At 57.1% G+C, this 13,980-nt stretch overlaps 1 protein-coding gene across 5 annotated transcripts in view; it reads left to right on the forward strand.

Annotated features, from left to right (window-relative positions):
- Positions 1 to 13,980, forward strand: part of ZNF407 (zinc finger protein 407) — a 537,200-nt gene that overhangs the window by 421,695 nt on the left and 101,525 nt on the right. Inside the window, exons 9-10 of one of the 5 annotated variants that reach the window (XM_055080461.1) lie at positions 1,652 to 2,103; positions 8,380 to 8,472. The exons of 2 other annotated variants lie outside the window; for them this stretch is intronic. In XM_055080461.1, the coding sequence (XP_054936436.1) occupies positions 1,652 to 2,103; positions 8,380 to 8,472 (545 nt within the window). Of the gene's footprint in view, positions 1 to 1,651; positions 3,061 to 4,117; positions 4,173 to 8,379; positions 8,473 to 13,980 lie in introns of those variants that run through there. 2 more of the 5 variants (XM_028480252.1, XM_024133909.3) reach the window with 2 other exon arrangements.

Raw genomic sequence — 13,980 nt, forward strand, 5'->3', positions numbered from 1 at the left:
GCTGATCTCCCTGTGCCATGCGGCCGCTTCCCACTAGCTATCCACCCTACTTTTGGTAGTGTATATATGTCCATGCCACTCTCTCACTTCGTCACAGCTTACCCTTCCCCCTCCCCATATCCTCAAGTCCATGCTCTAGTAGGTCTGTGTTTTATTCCCGTCCTGCCTCCTTTTTGTAACGGGACACCAGCTCAGGCCTGCAGCCCCGGGATCTGTAAGATGGGCTTGAAACTGTCAGTCTGGCGGCAGCCACAGGCCTCTCAGGGCTGCTCTGCCTTCCTGGGCGGGCAGATGTCCAGACTACAGATGCAGACTGAGAGGGACAGTTGCTGTCTGATGGGACCGACCGTCGGGCTGAGGCCAGCAGCCTGCAGGGGCTCTCTCCCCGGTCCTGCCCTCCTCTGGGCTCTCCTGACCCCTGCATTTTGCATATGCCCTTGTCCCAAGGGCTTATCTCTGAATTTTCTGAAGCAGTCACAGTGTTTTCACTAAGAGGAATTTGGGGCTAGTGTTTTTGATAATACATGCTGTACCCTCTGTCACAGTTCTAAAACAGATGCGCTCGTTTTACTTTCCTGCTTAAAAACATTCAACAGGTGTCTTCACTCCACAGACTGTGGTCCAGATGCCTTAGTGCCTCCTGTCAGAAGAGGCCCGGAGAGCCTGGCGGGGCCGAGCTATCTAATCCCCTAAAAGCCAGCCCAGCCCAAGCCCCCGGCCCCCCAGACTCACCTCTGCTTGGCCCTGGGCTGCTCTGTCTCCAGGCTCTTCTCCTTCCCAGCCCCAAGGGAGAGCTTGAATATTCCTTTCCCTCCGGCTGGCTGTGAGCCTGAGTGTGTTTATTCTCTGCTGTAGTGCTTCTCACCTTACACGATATTTAAGTCATTCAACAAACGAATCTTTGCTGAATGGTGGCTGCACGCCAGGCGCTTGGCCAAACGTCACAGCGACAGAGTGGCATCCGCTCTCGCGGCTGACGCGGCTGCGCGCTCAGTTCTGGCCTGTCCGCCGTCCCTGAGCCCCGGCAGCAGAGCCCCTGCATCTGAGCTGGGCGCCTGGGGCTCCTGGCCACAGGCCTCCCGGGGGGGCCACGCCTGGCGGGCCAGCCGCCTTTGCCCCCAGCTTAGCGCCCGACACAGAAGGTGAAACTCGTAGAGCTGTGTTTATCCAGGGCTTATTTATAAATTTAATATGCAGAGCTTTCATTCTTTTTGTCAAACAAACAAATATACTGTAGCTAAGATTTGGACGTTAAAAAAAAAGATGTTTCCTTTGGGTTTGCAGATACTGCTACTGACCGTTGCTGGTCTGCACCCACCACCACCGCCTGAGTATCTTCCTATTGAGAGCACGCGACCGTATCCCTTCCCCAGCAGCTGGAAAGCGAAGGGAGGCCGCTGAGACTGTATCCGGACAGTAGGCCCGGGGTGTGGGCACCGCTCACTCAAAGCACAGCCGTCCTCTGTGTCCGCTCTTAGCCGGGAGCACCCGTGTCAGAGTCCTCCGAGCTCCCAGCGCCGGCCCGAGGCCCTGAGGCTGGGAGCCGGCTGCTCTGAGCAGCTGAGGTTCTAAAGCTTCGGCGGAAGAACTGTCTTACTTTTAAGCCTGAAAGTCATTTTTCTGGGCTCTAACTGGTCCCTGTCTCCCCTAGGCATTGTGTCCAAGTCCTACGAATGCCGTCTGAAGGGCCAGGGGGCCACGTTCGTGGAGACGGACAGCCCCTTCACGGCGGCCGCGCTGGCGGAGGAGTCTCCGGTCAAGGACAGGCCCCCGCGGGGCAGCAGGAGGCCGGCGGCGCCGCCGGAGCCGGTGCAGCAGGTCATCATCATCCAGGGCTTCGACGGGGACTTCGCCCTGGACGCCTCCGTGGAGGAGACGGCCGCGGCCACGCTGCAGACGCTGGCGCTGGCCGGCCAGGTGGCCCGGGTGGTGCACATCACGGAGGACGGGCAGGTCATCGCCGCGGGGCAGAGCGGGGCGCCCGGGCCGGGGGTGCCGGAGCAGCTGGCAGACGGAACCACGCAGGTGGTGGTCGTGGGGGCCCCGATGGAAGGCCACGGCATGGACGCGCCCCTCAGCCCCAGCGGGGCCGCGATTCAGCAGGTGACCAAGCAGGGGATTCTAGACCTGGCCGAGGCCGGCATCCCCCCGCCGGACACGGCCTCGGCCTTGGACGCCCTGTTGTGCGCGGTCACCGAGCTGGGAGGGGCGGAGGGCCGGGCCGCGGCCGAGGAGAAGGGCAGGGCCGGCCCCAGAGACATGCCGGTCCCGCTGCCAGGGCAGGCGGCGGACCCCGCCGCAGCCCCGGCCGAGGCCCGCGAGATCCACGTGTGCCACGACGTGCAGGACGGCGGCACCGGCCTGGAGCCCGTGGGGGCGCTGAGCCGGGTGGGCCGGCCCGCGGCCCTGATCGCGTCGCAGGAGCGCGCCCAGCTGGCCTTGAGGAAGGTGGTGCAGGGCGTGCTGCAGTTCACAGTCTGCGACCCGGCCGCGGCCGGCCAGCTCATGAAGGACGGTGTCACGCAGGTCATCGTGAACGAGGAGGGCACCGTGCACATGCTGGCCCGGGAGGGCTCCCAGATCATCATGCAGGAGGCCCAGGCCCACGGCCAGCGCGTGGACCTGGCCGAGTCGGACAGCGAGATCTCGCAGATCATCGTGACCGAGGAGCTGGTCCAGGCCATGGTCCAGGAGTCCGGCGGCGGCTTTCCCGAGGGGGCGACTCATTACATCGTGACAGAACTGCCCCCGGGGGCGCAGGACGAGACGGGCGTGTACTCGCACACCGTGATAGAGACGGCCGGCTCTCAGGAGATCCTGCAGGCCGGGGCCGCACTCAGCGCCGAGGCCATGGTCCCCGGCGAAACGGAGCAGCTGACGAGCATGGTCATATACACCCAGGAGGGCTCCCCGGCGGCCACGGTCATCCAGAGCCAAAGAGAGAGCAGCGAACTCCACGAGGCCTGAGCCCGGAGCCTTGCCCCACCCCCGGCGCAGGGCGGGCGCGGAGCGCCCAGCCCCCAAGGCGCATGCTCCCTGCGCTCCGTTTGCAAAGCCTTCGCGACAGTGACGGCGGCTGCCTGCCGGGTCGCGCGCCCAGGCTCTGGGCCGGGTGACGTCCCTGCCGACCGCGCGCACGGGGCACGTGGACGCGCAGGGCAGGAGCCCGGCGCGTGTGGGGCGGGGCCGCCGGAGGCAGGTCTGTCTACTGTTTGGTTCTTCTCTCGATGCTCTTCCCTCTGTTCTGTCCGCTGTGCTGAGGAGAAGCTACGTTTTTTTCTCTTTCGTGCCCCCCACAAATGTTTTCCCGTTTCAGTTGTGGAAGGACTGTGCCCCAGCAGTGGAAGAGTGACAACAGTGTGTCTCATGGCTTGAGACACGGCTGCCCTTGCAGTCCAGCATGTCGCTGTTTTAACATTTTACTACACGTTTGGTTAAAAATTGCAGCTACACGTATTACCGCGTCGAAGCGGTCGGCTCCTCTTCATTTTTCTGGAAATTTTAGGATCGCAGTGTCCCCAAACCAATGGCAGCCTGTTCATTTCATGTCTGGATTTCCTCCGTTCGGCCATCGTAGGTGTGGTCATCGCCCTGGTTGCTTCCGCTTAAAAGATTCCTTCTTAAGCCTACGGTTAAGAAAAGCCTTGGCGTTCATATTCAGTTAAAATAAACCTTGGTTAAGAAAACCCAATGCTTCTAATTTTGACTTAGTTTCATACAATAAAGTCTATATGAAATGTGCACTCTGGAAAATATTGTTTGTATCAATATTTTGCTTTTATAACGAATGTTTCTTAGTATTGATATCATATCCGCAGGATTTCTCTGCGGTTTCTGTCCACGTGAAAGAGCTGACATCAAACATTAGTGATGGAGAGCCGTGCCCCACAGCCTCGGCCCCCGGCAGGACTGTCTGTGCTTCGCTGCGGGATCATCGCAACTGTGGATGCGAGTTCATGGCCGGGTGACTCGTGTCTTGATGCGACTGCTCCTTTTCCTTTTCCAAAATTGTAAAATCATGCCCTCCCCCAAATGCAAAGGTGGTTTTTGTTCTGTTTCTCTTTTCTTTGAAATAAAATTATAGCATTAAAAGATAATGATGACATTTTCTTTCCAGCAGCCAACCAATCAATGGGCAGCTGTAAAAACTGAAGAGAACTGGCCTGCGTCTGACGCTCTTTTCCCTTCCGCATCTGCCCACGTCGAGTGTGCTGGGTTCCGCCGGCCGTCTCTGCAGCCCGGTGCCGTCTTCTCAATGTTTGGCACGTGGCCCCGTTAGATTCTGGTGACAGTAACGTAGTCTATCGTGGTTAGTATCTAAAAATTGAGAAGATCAGAAGGGAGAGAAGGAAGAGAAGATGGCACCATTTGGGTCTAAATGAAAGTCCCGTTTACACCTTCCCTGAGAGGTGAGCTTGGAAGCGAGCCTGGCTGGGTTGCTCAGCCGGCTACCCCTCCCCTGACTTCGCCCTCAGAGCCCTGAGTCCCGCCCATCCGAGGGCACCTCCCTTGATACAGCTGCCCCTCCAAACAAATACAAGGGAAAATTTCAAGTCTGACGCTGTGATTCAGAATTAGCTGGGTGTGACTTGCTCCTGATGCTTAAAAACGGCAGGGCAGCTCCGCTCCTCTTCCACACCGTCTTAGGCAAACAGTGACAGCGGCAACTCCCGCGCGTTGTCGGGATGAAGGTGACCTTTACGAAGTGATGCCCCTCGCCAAGCTTCTCGTACACGTTTAAAAAGAAAAAAAATGGGGGGGGGGGATGTTTTTCAGTGAGAATATTTCTTCTTGATCATTCCTCCCTTAGCTGCAGCCTGCGGCCCTCAGCTTGGATGCTAATCCCTAGCCGCGCTGAGTGCTGTACGGCTAACCTTTCTGCCGCAGGCCTGGGTGTTTACACTGACATGCTGCAGTTTACCGTTTGTGATTTATTTAGGATAAATAAGTCTCGGGTGGCATTTAATCCTTCATGAAACCAGTGCAGCCTGCAGTGTCAAACCAGCAATCACGTTGTATGCACAATGGAAAGAGCAGGCCTTTGCAAAGAAAAATTGGAGCGAAGGTCCTTCCAGGCTCCGAAGGACTGCAGAGGATTCGCTAAGCTCTTGTGTCCTGTAATTACCTGTAGAGCCAGGTGAACGTGGGCTCCCTTTTCTCTCTCCCTACACAGCTACTGGAATGTGAGGGGGTTGAAGAAGCTCACACACAAGCGTGGGCCTCGGAATAATGAGGCGCAGCCGAGGGCCATGCGGGCGCTCTCCCCGCAGCTCCACCGTCTGCTAAGGGACACACGGCGAGCCTTCGCCTTCCTGGAGGTTGGGCTGGAGAAGACAGTAGAACCTTAAAGAAGTAAAAAGCAAAGCGACAGAAATATTCACTTGGAGACTGTAATCCAGAAGGAACACCTTTTTATTAAACTACAGCCAATTAAACGATTGCGCCTCCAGGACCCGTGGCGAGGAAGCCAGGACTCCCTGCCCGAATGAATCAGCCTACGGACGTGGACCCTCCACCGCGTGCGTGGTGGAGAGTCGCCGCAGCGCCGTCTCCGTACAAAGAGAGTTCTAGCCGCATCCGGTCACAGGGGAAGTCCGTGGCTCAGACAGGCATCCTTCCGGATGCCTCTGGCCTCACTGAACAGTTGGAGCCGAGCGGGGGAGCCTTGTCCAAATCAAGTCCTACCCCACACAACACCCAAGCAGACAGACCCACATCACCTGAGAGAGGCAAAGAACACTCCTCTTGCTTCTTGACTTGCTTTGAAGAACCCAGTAAATGTGATAAGATGCTGTCAGCGTAGCACTGAAAGTTCCATTCATTTATCAACTCAACCCAGACACGTGGACCCCAAGTCCTAGAAGACAGCCCGGAGGAGCCTCAGTGGACCTTTGCTCAGTCACCTAACAGGTCATGCAGAAGACCCCGCGGAGGTCCAGGCCCGGCCCTGGCCACGCCCACCTGCGCCGCTCGGACCCAACACCCCTCTGAGCAGCAAGGGCCCCGCTGCCTAGTCGCACCGCGTCTAGGAAAGCCTGTGACCAACGGGCAGAATTTGTATCTCTCGGTTCTATCAAATCTTTTGTTATCCCGAACATGAAACAATGGCATAAGGAAGGAACTGAAGTACCAGCTTAGACTCCTAACCCAGAGTAGGTTCTAGGAAGAAAACTAGGAAAGAAGAAAGGCCCTTCGTTGAGCAAACTACGAAAAGAGCTGTTAACGTTCTCGCTCCTTTTACTGTTTAAGATTAGCCCATCATTGAAGAGAGCGCACAGCGCACGTAAGCAACCGCCTCCTATTCCGTCTTGCTGAAGAATACAATCCGTTTTCTGCTCCTCTAGGGTGATATTATTTTACATGAAGAAAAAAGTTCGCTCAGATGGCAGTTATACGTTTCGGAAGCACCTTCTAATCAGGGTTTGGTGATTCATTATTAGCTTCAGCGGGCGATCCATCTGACATGTAAGGGGAAAAAATTAGCAGCTGTCACTGCGTGATGAGTTAATTTCCTGATAGGCCTGACACTGAAAAGCCATTTGGAGACGTGGCAGCGGCTGACGGGAAAACCTGGCGCCGCTTTCCAATTGGAGAGAGAAAGCAGGGCCGGCCTAGGGCGGCGGCGGCGGCGGCGGCGGCGGCGGCGCGCGCGGTCCGAGTGTGGCCAGTGCGCAGGCGCCCTGCGCCCTCGCCCCGGGGCGGTCCCCACGTGCGCCCGCGAGCCCGCGGAAGGACCCGGCGCCGGACGTCTTGGCGCAGAGGGGAGAGCGTGATGGTCTCCTGTGGGTGGTCCCCTTGGCAGTTTTCATAATTGGAGGTCGGGCTTTCAACCGTGGGATAATGATTTGTCGCCACGAAGAGCAGCCCCGCGAAACAAACAATGTGGAGACTCGGGAGGAGGGAGTGAAGGTGAGGTGGCAGCGGGCGGCCCAGGTGGCTCGCGGTCAGTGAACCCGGGACCCGGCCTCCCTCCAGTCCTGCTCTTGAACTGCGCTTCCCCAGGGGCCCCATTTCCGGCCAACAAGTTGGGTGAAAACCCCAAACATGTTCTAATACAGGGAAGATGGAAATTAGGAGCAGAGAACTCAGTATAAGACCAACTTGTGTCACCAGGAGGGACGCGCATGGTCTTTGTGGAGGCAGGTACTTGAGGAATTCGCGTGCAGGATTGTAGAATGGGGACCAGAGCTGTTGGCACCTGCGCCGGTCTGCGTGCCAGCAAAGCGACAAGTGCACAACGTTATGGCAATAAGCGGAAGCCACTTAATCACTGTTGCCTTCTTGGATTCTGGTCTGTAAAACCAGTGAAGCAGAGGCCTCGTGAGGAATCTTCGTCCTCGAGAAATAAGCAAGAGATAGAGAAGCTGGTGGCTCCAGCTCAGCCCGGGATTCTGGTTTCTCCAGCGCAGTTGGACGCGGAGGGTGTGGGACAGCGCAAGCCCGGCCAGGAGACGGACAGAACCACCTGTTCAATCACATGGGCACAAAGGCCCATTAGGAGAATTAAGTAAATCCATTCTAAATCTCTCAGTCAAGGAATCTTTTACTTATTCCATGGCTCTGCGTTTTCAATACCTTTTAATAAATTCTTTTAAAATGACCTAATTTCAACATGACTTTCAGCATCATGAGAAGGTAATTTATCACCGGGATAAACAGGAAGCACATGGAACAGCCCACACTGTCGTTGCATTTCCAGTTCGCTCCAGAATGGCTCGCGTTACTCTTCAAATAACGTTTTAAGTCGAGGGATAAAAGCAACACGAAGTAAACGTTTGTGTTTTAATTTCCAAACTGGGTTCGTGTTTAGAGATGAGGAGCTTTGTTCAGGCTTATGTGGGGCTGCCAGCTGCTCCAGGCGTGGGAAGCGGTCAGGGCAATGCTGGCTGGGAAAGGGTCCGCTTAGCAGGATGGCCTTTGGCCTGTGGCCCTGCAGCTCCCCAGAGCCTCCGCAGACCTCCACGGCCGCCCTGAGCCATCTGACAGTGGGGCCAGAGCCCTAAAGGAAGTGCAGCCGCCTGGCTGGGCCCAGCTTCCGCCGCTGCCCTGTTGCAGGTCGCCGAGGTGAGGGTGGTGTCGCATCAGAGCTGCCGAGTGTGGCCTGTTACGGAGCCTGGCTTGACAGCGAGGTACTTTCCTGCCAACAGTGGTGCGGTCACAGGCATCCTGCAAGCCGGTTTCTCGCCCTCATGGGGGCGAAGGCCCCGAGAGGCGAGGCTGGGCTCTGGCCACGACACAAGAGATGTTAACTGGAGCGCACCCCGTCCCCGAGGGTGTGATTTCTGGGCAGGTGGGAAGGGAGGGCTGTCCACCTGCTGCCTGCCCCGTGCGCTTCACGGGGCTCAGATGGCTTATCCTTTGTCTCTGCTTCCCCAACAGAGTGTCAGTTCAAGGGCAGTGTCACCTTTGCCCTCAGCTATGAGCGCAGCCTGGGACACCGTGGGCCCTCAGCTGGTCATCGTGAGTGAGTGGGTAAATACACAAGTTCTCTATTCTGCAGTTTTCCTCATTTTCATCTTCGCCTTCCTTTCTGGTTTTTGTTGTTGTTTTTTGTTGTTTTTTTTTTTTGCGGTACGCGGGCCTCTCGCTGCTGTGGCCTCTCCCGTTGCGGGGCACGGGCTCCGGACGCGCAGGCCCAGCGGCCATGGCTCACGGGCCCAGCCGCTCCGCGGCACGTGGGATCCTCCCAGACCGGGGCGCGAACCCGGTTCCCCTGCATCGGCAGGCGGACTCTCAACCACTGCGCCACCAGGGAAGCCCCCTTTCTGTTTTTTTGTCATAGTTTTCTCAAATAACTAAAATCTGTGGCGTGAATTGAGCAATAGATGCAGTGTGAACAGAGTTCTTATTGGTCAAGTGGCTCAACACACATTTCTCTACTTATTTCCTTCTACCTTTTGCTGGGATTTCTTGATGAGGAAGGTCCTGAGACCAAACCTCATGACAAATACTGAGTAGAGTTCACGCATGGTCGTGTCGTACATGTCAAGGTGACTTTTGAGCTTGTTGTCAACGGGGGTAGATGGCAGAAGATTTCCTCTTCGTTCATGATTACCATAATCTTAAGGGAAGCATAACAGTCCGTGCCTGTGGCCCCCTGGCTAACTGTGCTCTGTTCTTTTAAAATTAGAATTCTGCGCGCTTATCCCCATTTCTTGCTAGCCCTGAGGTCCTGGGCCAGTGCTGTTTATTCCACCCATTATTCCTTCCTTGACGCCAGGAGAAGAAATCCTGGTGTTCTTGGTGGTCTTGAACGATCATGACTTTTCCTTTTCTGGAGGGGGAGCTTTGCGGCAGCAGGACGTGCGGCCCCGACCGTGAGCCCGCTCTTACACACGGCCGCATCCCTGATGCGGCCCGAGATGAAGCTGGTCCCTCAGAGACCAGAGAGAAGCACTGACAGGAGGAAAATAATACCAGGTGTCGCTGATTGCAGAAAGGCACGCGCTCACACCTCAGTACCTCTGAAATCGGGAAGGTTCGATAGTGGCTTAGATCCAGCCACACGTCTTTATGGAGCAGGTCTTAGGGGGAGAAGTCTTGGGGGATCCCTTGGAAAGAACAACAGGTATCCAGCAATCCCTGACGCTGAATTTCCGGTCACTTTTCATGGTCTAAGGAAGAAGCCTTATGCTCACAGCCGCGGATGCATCCGGATGGGGCAGGACACAGGCTGTCCCTTTGCCAGGGACCCGAGGGGCCCCACAGCACAGTCCTAAGTGGGACAGCTCCAGTGTGGGTGGTGTCCCAACTGGAGGTACGGGGCGCTGCTGGCATCTAGCGAGTGGAGGCCAGGGGTGCTGCCGGAGCCCTGCGGGGCCGGGACAGCGCCCTCAGACCGCCGGCTGGGCGCCTCCGCGGCTGGGAGCGTGACCCTGCTCTGAGTGCACGTGCTCCGGGCCCCTCGCTGCCCGCCAGGCCCTTGGCGTGGACCTTGGGGTAGCCTTGCCCGCAGCAGGAAGGTCTGCGCCCAGCTCGCCGGCCTGCTGGGTGAGTGTGTTCACGGGCTGGCCTGAGCCCTCCGAGGGGACGGGAGACCTGGGGTTGGACCCCTCGACACCCGCCGCCGCCCCGGGGCCAGCCTCTCCTCCCTGTTCCTGCCGCGCTTTCCCGTTCCTCTGGAGCGTCCCCGGCCTTCCCTGCCTCGTGCACCTGCACGCGCCCAGGCCCCCGGCAGCGGGCTCCTCGCAGAGAGGACTCCCTCGCCCCGCCCGCAGGCTGGTGGACGGGGAGCGGGCAGCAGAAGCCCTGCTTCCCGCCCCACCATCTGAAGGCAGACGGTGACTTGCTGCTTCTTCCCCGAGCAGCTCCTGGGCAGCAGGTCTTCGAGGGTTCCCCGCCCTGCATCCAGGATGCTGACGAGAGGCACAACCCCGTGTCCTGGTCCCTGAGGGCGGCGTACTGGTGTCCCTCGTGGCACGCGGCAGCAGCGAGCGGCTCTCAGGTGCTGTGTGATCCAGACGCTGATCCAGGCAGGTTTCCTCTGAAGGGACAGGAGGCAGGGGACTGCTGGTTCATCTCGGCTTTCCCTGGATGCTTCTCTCCTCCATTTACTGCTCCACTCGTGAGAGCTGGAATCTGCTCCCTGATGCGTGTTTCTGTGTTTTCCTCTCGTGAATGTGATTGGGGTTTTCCAGGCCCCGAGCCCACCCTGGGCCCCTCAATCCCGGAGGAAGCCCAGCCCCGGGATGCCGTGGTGGCGACTCCCCCGAGGGAGATGAAGGTGGAGCCAGTCCGGCCGGAGGCACACGGGCCCCTGGGGTGGGGGGAGGGCTGTCCAGGCCTGGGGAGGGCAGCTGGAGAAGCGGCCCAGACACCAGCGTCTCTCCTGAAACGGCCTCCTGTCCCCAACCCCTCCCCTGAGGACCCTGTCGAGGGCAGGACTCCTGCTGGGAGGAGGCGCCCCCTAACCCCCATGCCCCTTGAAGGCTGCGTTCTGCGCAAACCTTCTTTGCAAAGGTCGTCCTCGGTTTTCAGGCTCGGCAGCTGTGCCTTTGAAAGTGGAACAGCGTGCTTGGGTGTCTTGGGTTCTGATGGAGGCGTTGTCCCCGGGGGTCCCTGGGAAGATGCAGCAGCGGCCCAGGAGCAGTTCTGGGGCCACCACGTGGCCTGTGGGTGGCCGTTGTGCCTCGTCCTGGCCCTGCTCCCTCCCTCATTCTTCTTCACAGAAAGCTGGGCCCCCGCTCCTTGGGAGGCACAGCCAACCCTACACCCAACCCCAGCGTGTGGGCCGTGGGAGGAGGGCTCCCCAGGCGCCAGCACCCCTCGGAGGGACAGCCTCGCGGGCAGGCGCGGGCAGAGGCCCGGGGCGTCGGGCTGTGTTCCTCAAGCTGTTCACTCCCGACGTGTGCAAGTATACACATTGTCTACATGTGTCATGCACCAGTAGTGTAACTGCACAAACACGAAAACAGAGCCATTCAAGGAGTAAAGGTAGACTGTGTTTTATTGCTTGGCTGACGGAAAAGGCTGTGTACTATCGTTACATATTAGGGCAGAATTCCCCTTTTCAAAAAGTGCGTATCAACGGGTATCCGATAAATTGGCCAGACCTCGAGCTACGGTGGTGTCCGCTGACACGGAGCTCGCAGCGCGACGAGGAGGAGGGTGGGCTCAGCCCCTGGGCCCGCGACTCTGGGACCGTCTCCAGCCCCTGGTCTGCAGCACAGCTTGTGAGGCTTAGCTTGGTGCAGAAAGCCCACGACCCCTGATCTGGAGGCCACCGGGCCGGGCGCCGGGGAGCCGCAGCGTGAGGCACTGCGCCCTCTGCTTTGTGGGCCTGGCTCTGCCCTCAGAACCTGTGCCCGCAGGTGACAGGCTGCCCCTGTGAGGCGGCGCCCCTGTCCACGGGTTCTCTTTGATTTTTTCATAGCAACACGTATCAGTAGACGTTCTGGTGCTTTCCTTCTGTACCCAGTGGATCGTGGGCACCCACTCTGGTGACCCCCCCAGAGAGCCCCCAGGTCCAGCGCCTCCCCTACCGATCTCGCGCCCTTTGACCCTCGGACGGTGCTGAGCCAGCAGCTGAGTTCAGTCGCGCTGAACGATCGCGGGCAGGAGAGGAGCCGGGCCTGGCGGCCCGTGGGCTGCCCCTCGCTTCCCCCGCCGCGCCAGCCACCGCCAGGCGGCCGAGCGGGGCTCAGTGGCAGGGGTCGCAGTGCACGCGGACTCCGTGAGGGGCCCTGACAGCCTGGACTTCTTGGACTCAGCCGGGCATGAGGACGGAGCACCGAGCTGCGTGTGTCCCCTGCCCCAGACCCGCAAGAGAAAGCCGAGGGAGAGAAAGGTGAGATCCTACGAAGACGCAGGGCGTAAGAGCCGGCCGCGGGCAAGGGCAGAGGTAGAGGTGGGCCTGAGGAAGGTGGGGCTGGGAGCGGGGGGCTCACAGAGGGGAATGGAGAGAGCAGATCCTGGCGCCGGCAGGCGGGGTCCCCGTCAGCAGGGGCCCGCTTGTGTTGCGTGCTGCAGGTGGCGTGGCCTGACCTCCCAGCCAGGCAGCGCCCCTGCCCCACTTCCCAATCCAAGGGTCGACTGGAAGCTTTTTCTCCCAGAGGAATCCAACCGGGAAAGCTCTGGAGCTGGGCACACAGCAAGGACCGGGGGTGCCGTGCGAAACGTGGGATCAGGGGACATTCTGTATACGGCGAACCACCGCCCCAGTCTCACCCCTGCTGGGCTGCGGTGCGGTGGAAACCAAATAAGTGACCCCTGCTAGAAGACCAGAGGATTGTTTCCTGGAGAAACAGTCACCCCAGAGAGAAGACCTCCATGGATAGGTGTGGAAGGATTTCCCAGTGAAGAAACCAACCCCCGTGTCACACCGCTCACTCTGCAGCCTTCGCACCGCGCTCAGGTATCGGCGGGAGGCCAAGGAGCGACATGGATCAGAAAGAAAGAAATATGAGAAAAGGGGAGAAGAAAGAAATATGAGAAGGGGGAGAAGAAAGAAATGTGAGAAGGGGGAGAAGAAAGAAATATGAGAAGGGGGAGAAGAAAGAAATCCAGCAGAAACATATTTGAAGGAGACTTCCAGAGCTGCAATTTGACAATAAGAGAATGCATCTTTCCAGGAAATAATAGCAAGTGTCTTTATTTTAAAAAAGTAACAATAAGAGAACAAGAAAGAACTCCAGGAACTTAAAAGCAAAGTAGATGCCATTTTTAAAGATTCGTCAAAAGCTTGGAAGGTAACATCAAGGAAAGCTCTCGGAAAGTGAGACCAAAAGACAAAGAAATTGAATATATAGGAGATCCAACAAATCAGAAAATTAAAATATCAATACTGGGGAATCTGAAACAAAGAGAAGTTCTAGAAAGGGAAAATGGGGGAAACGAAAAGAAAGAAATTATCAACGAATTACTCCAAGAAAATTTACCAGACTGAGGGATACGAGCTTTCAGCTTGAAAGACCCATTCAGTGCTCAGCAAAATGAATGAAGAGGACCATACTGGGCGTATCAACATGGAATTTCAGAAGCCCAGAATATGCAATACTGAAAGCTGTCAGAAAATAATGAAAGATCGCACAAAGGAAGTCAAAATAATGTCATCAGACTTCTAAATACAATCCTGAATACTAGAAATCAAAAAAGGGATATCTTCAAACTCTTTAGGGAAAATTTTATTATCCAAGAAGAATTGTATATCCAGCTGAACTATCAATCAAGTATAATGGTACAATAAAGACGTGTCAGATGTGTAATCTCTCCAAAGGTTTGCCACCCGTGTACCTTTTTGCATGAAGCTGCTGAAACATATGCTCTTGCAGAAGGCAGATTTGTCTTGAGATTCGGGGACAGAAGATCAACCTAGGAGCAACAGAGGGAATTTCCAGGATTCTTATTAGAGCAGATAAAGGAGGGCTCTAAGAAAAACAGAACAGGAATGATGGATGACTTGGTATATTCATTTGTATGGAAAATACGTTAAGAAAGTCTGGATAGTTTGGAAAGAATGAGTGACAGTGTATTAAAAAATCT

This window comes from Physeter macrocephalus, chromosome 19 (assembly GCF_002837175.3).
Source record: "Physeter macrocephalus isolate SW-GA chromosome 19, ASM283717v5, whole genome shotgun sequence".
In the NCBI taxonomy this organism is placed as follows: domain Eukaryota; kingdom Metazoa; phylum Chordata; class Mammalia; order Artiodactyla; family Physeteridae; genus Physeter; species Physeter macrocephalus.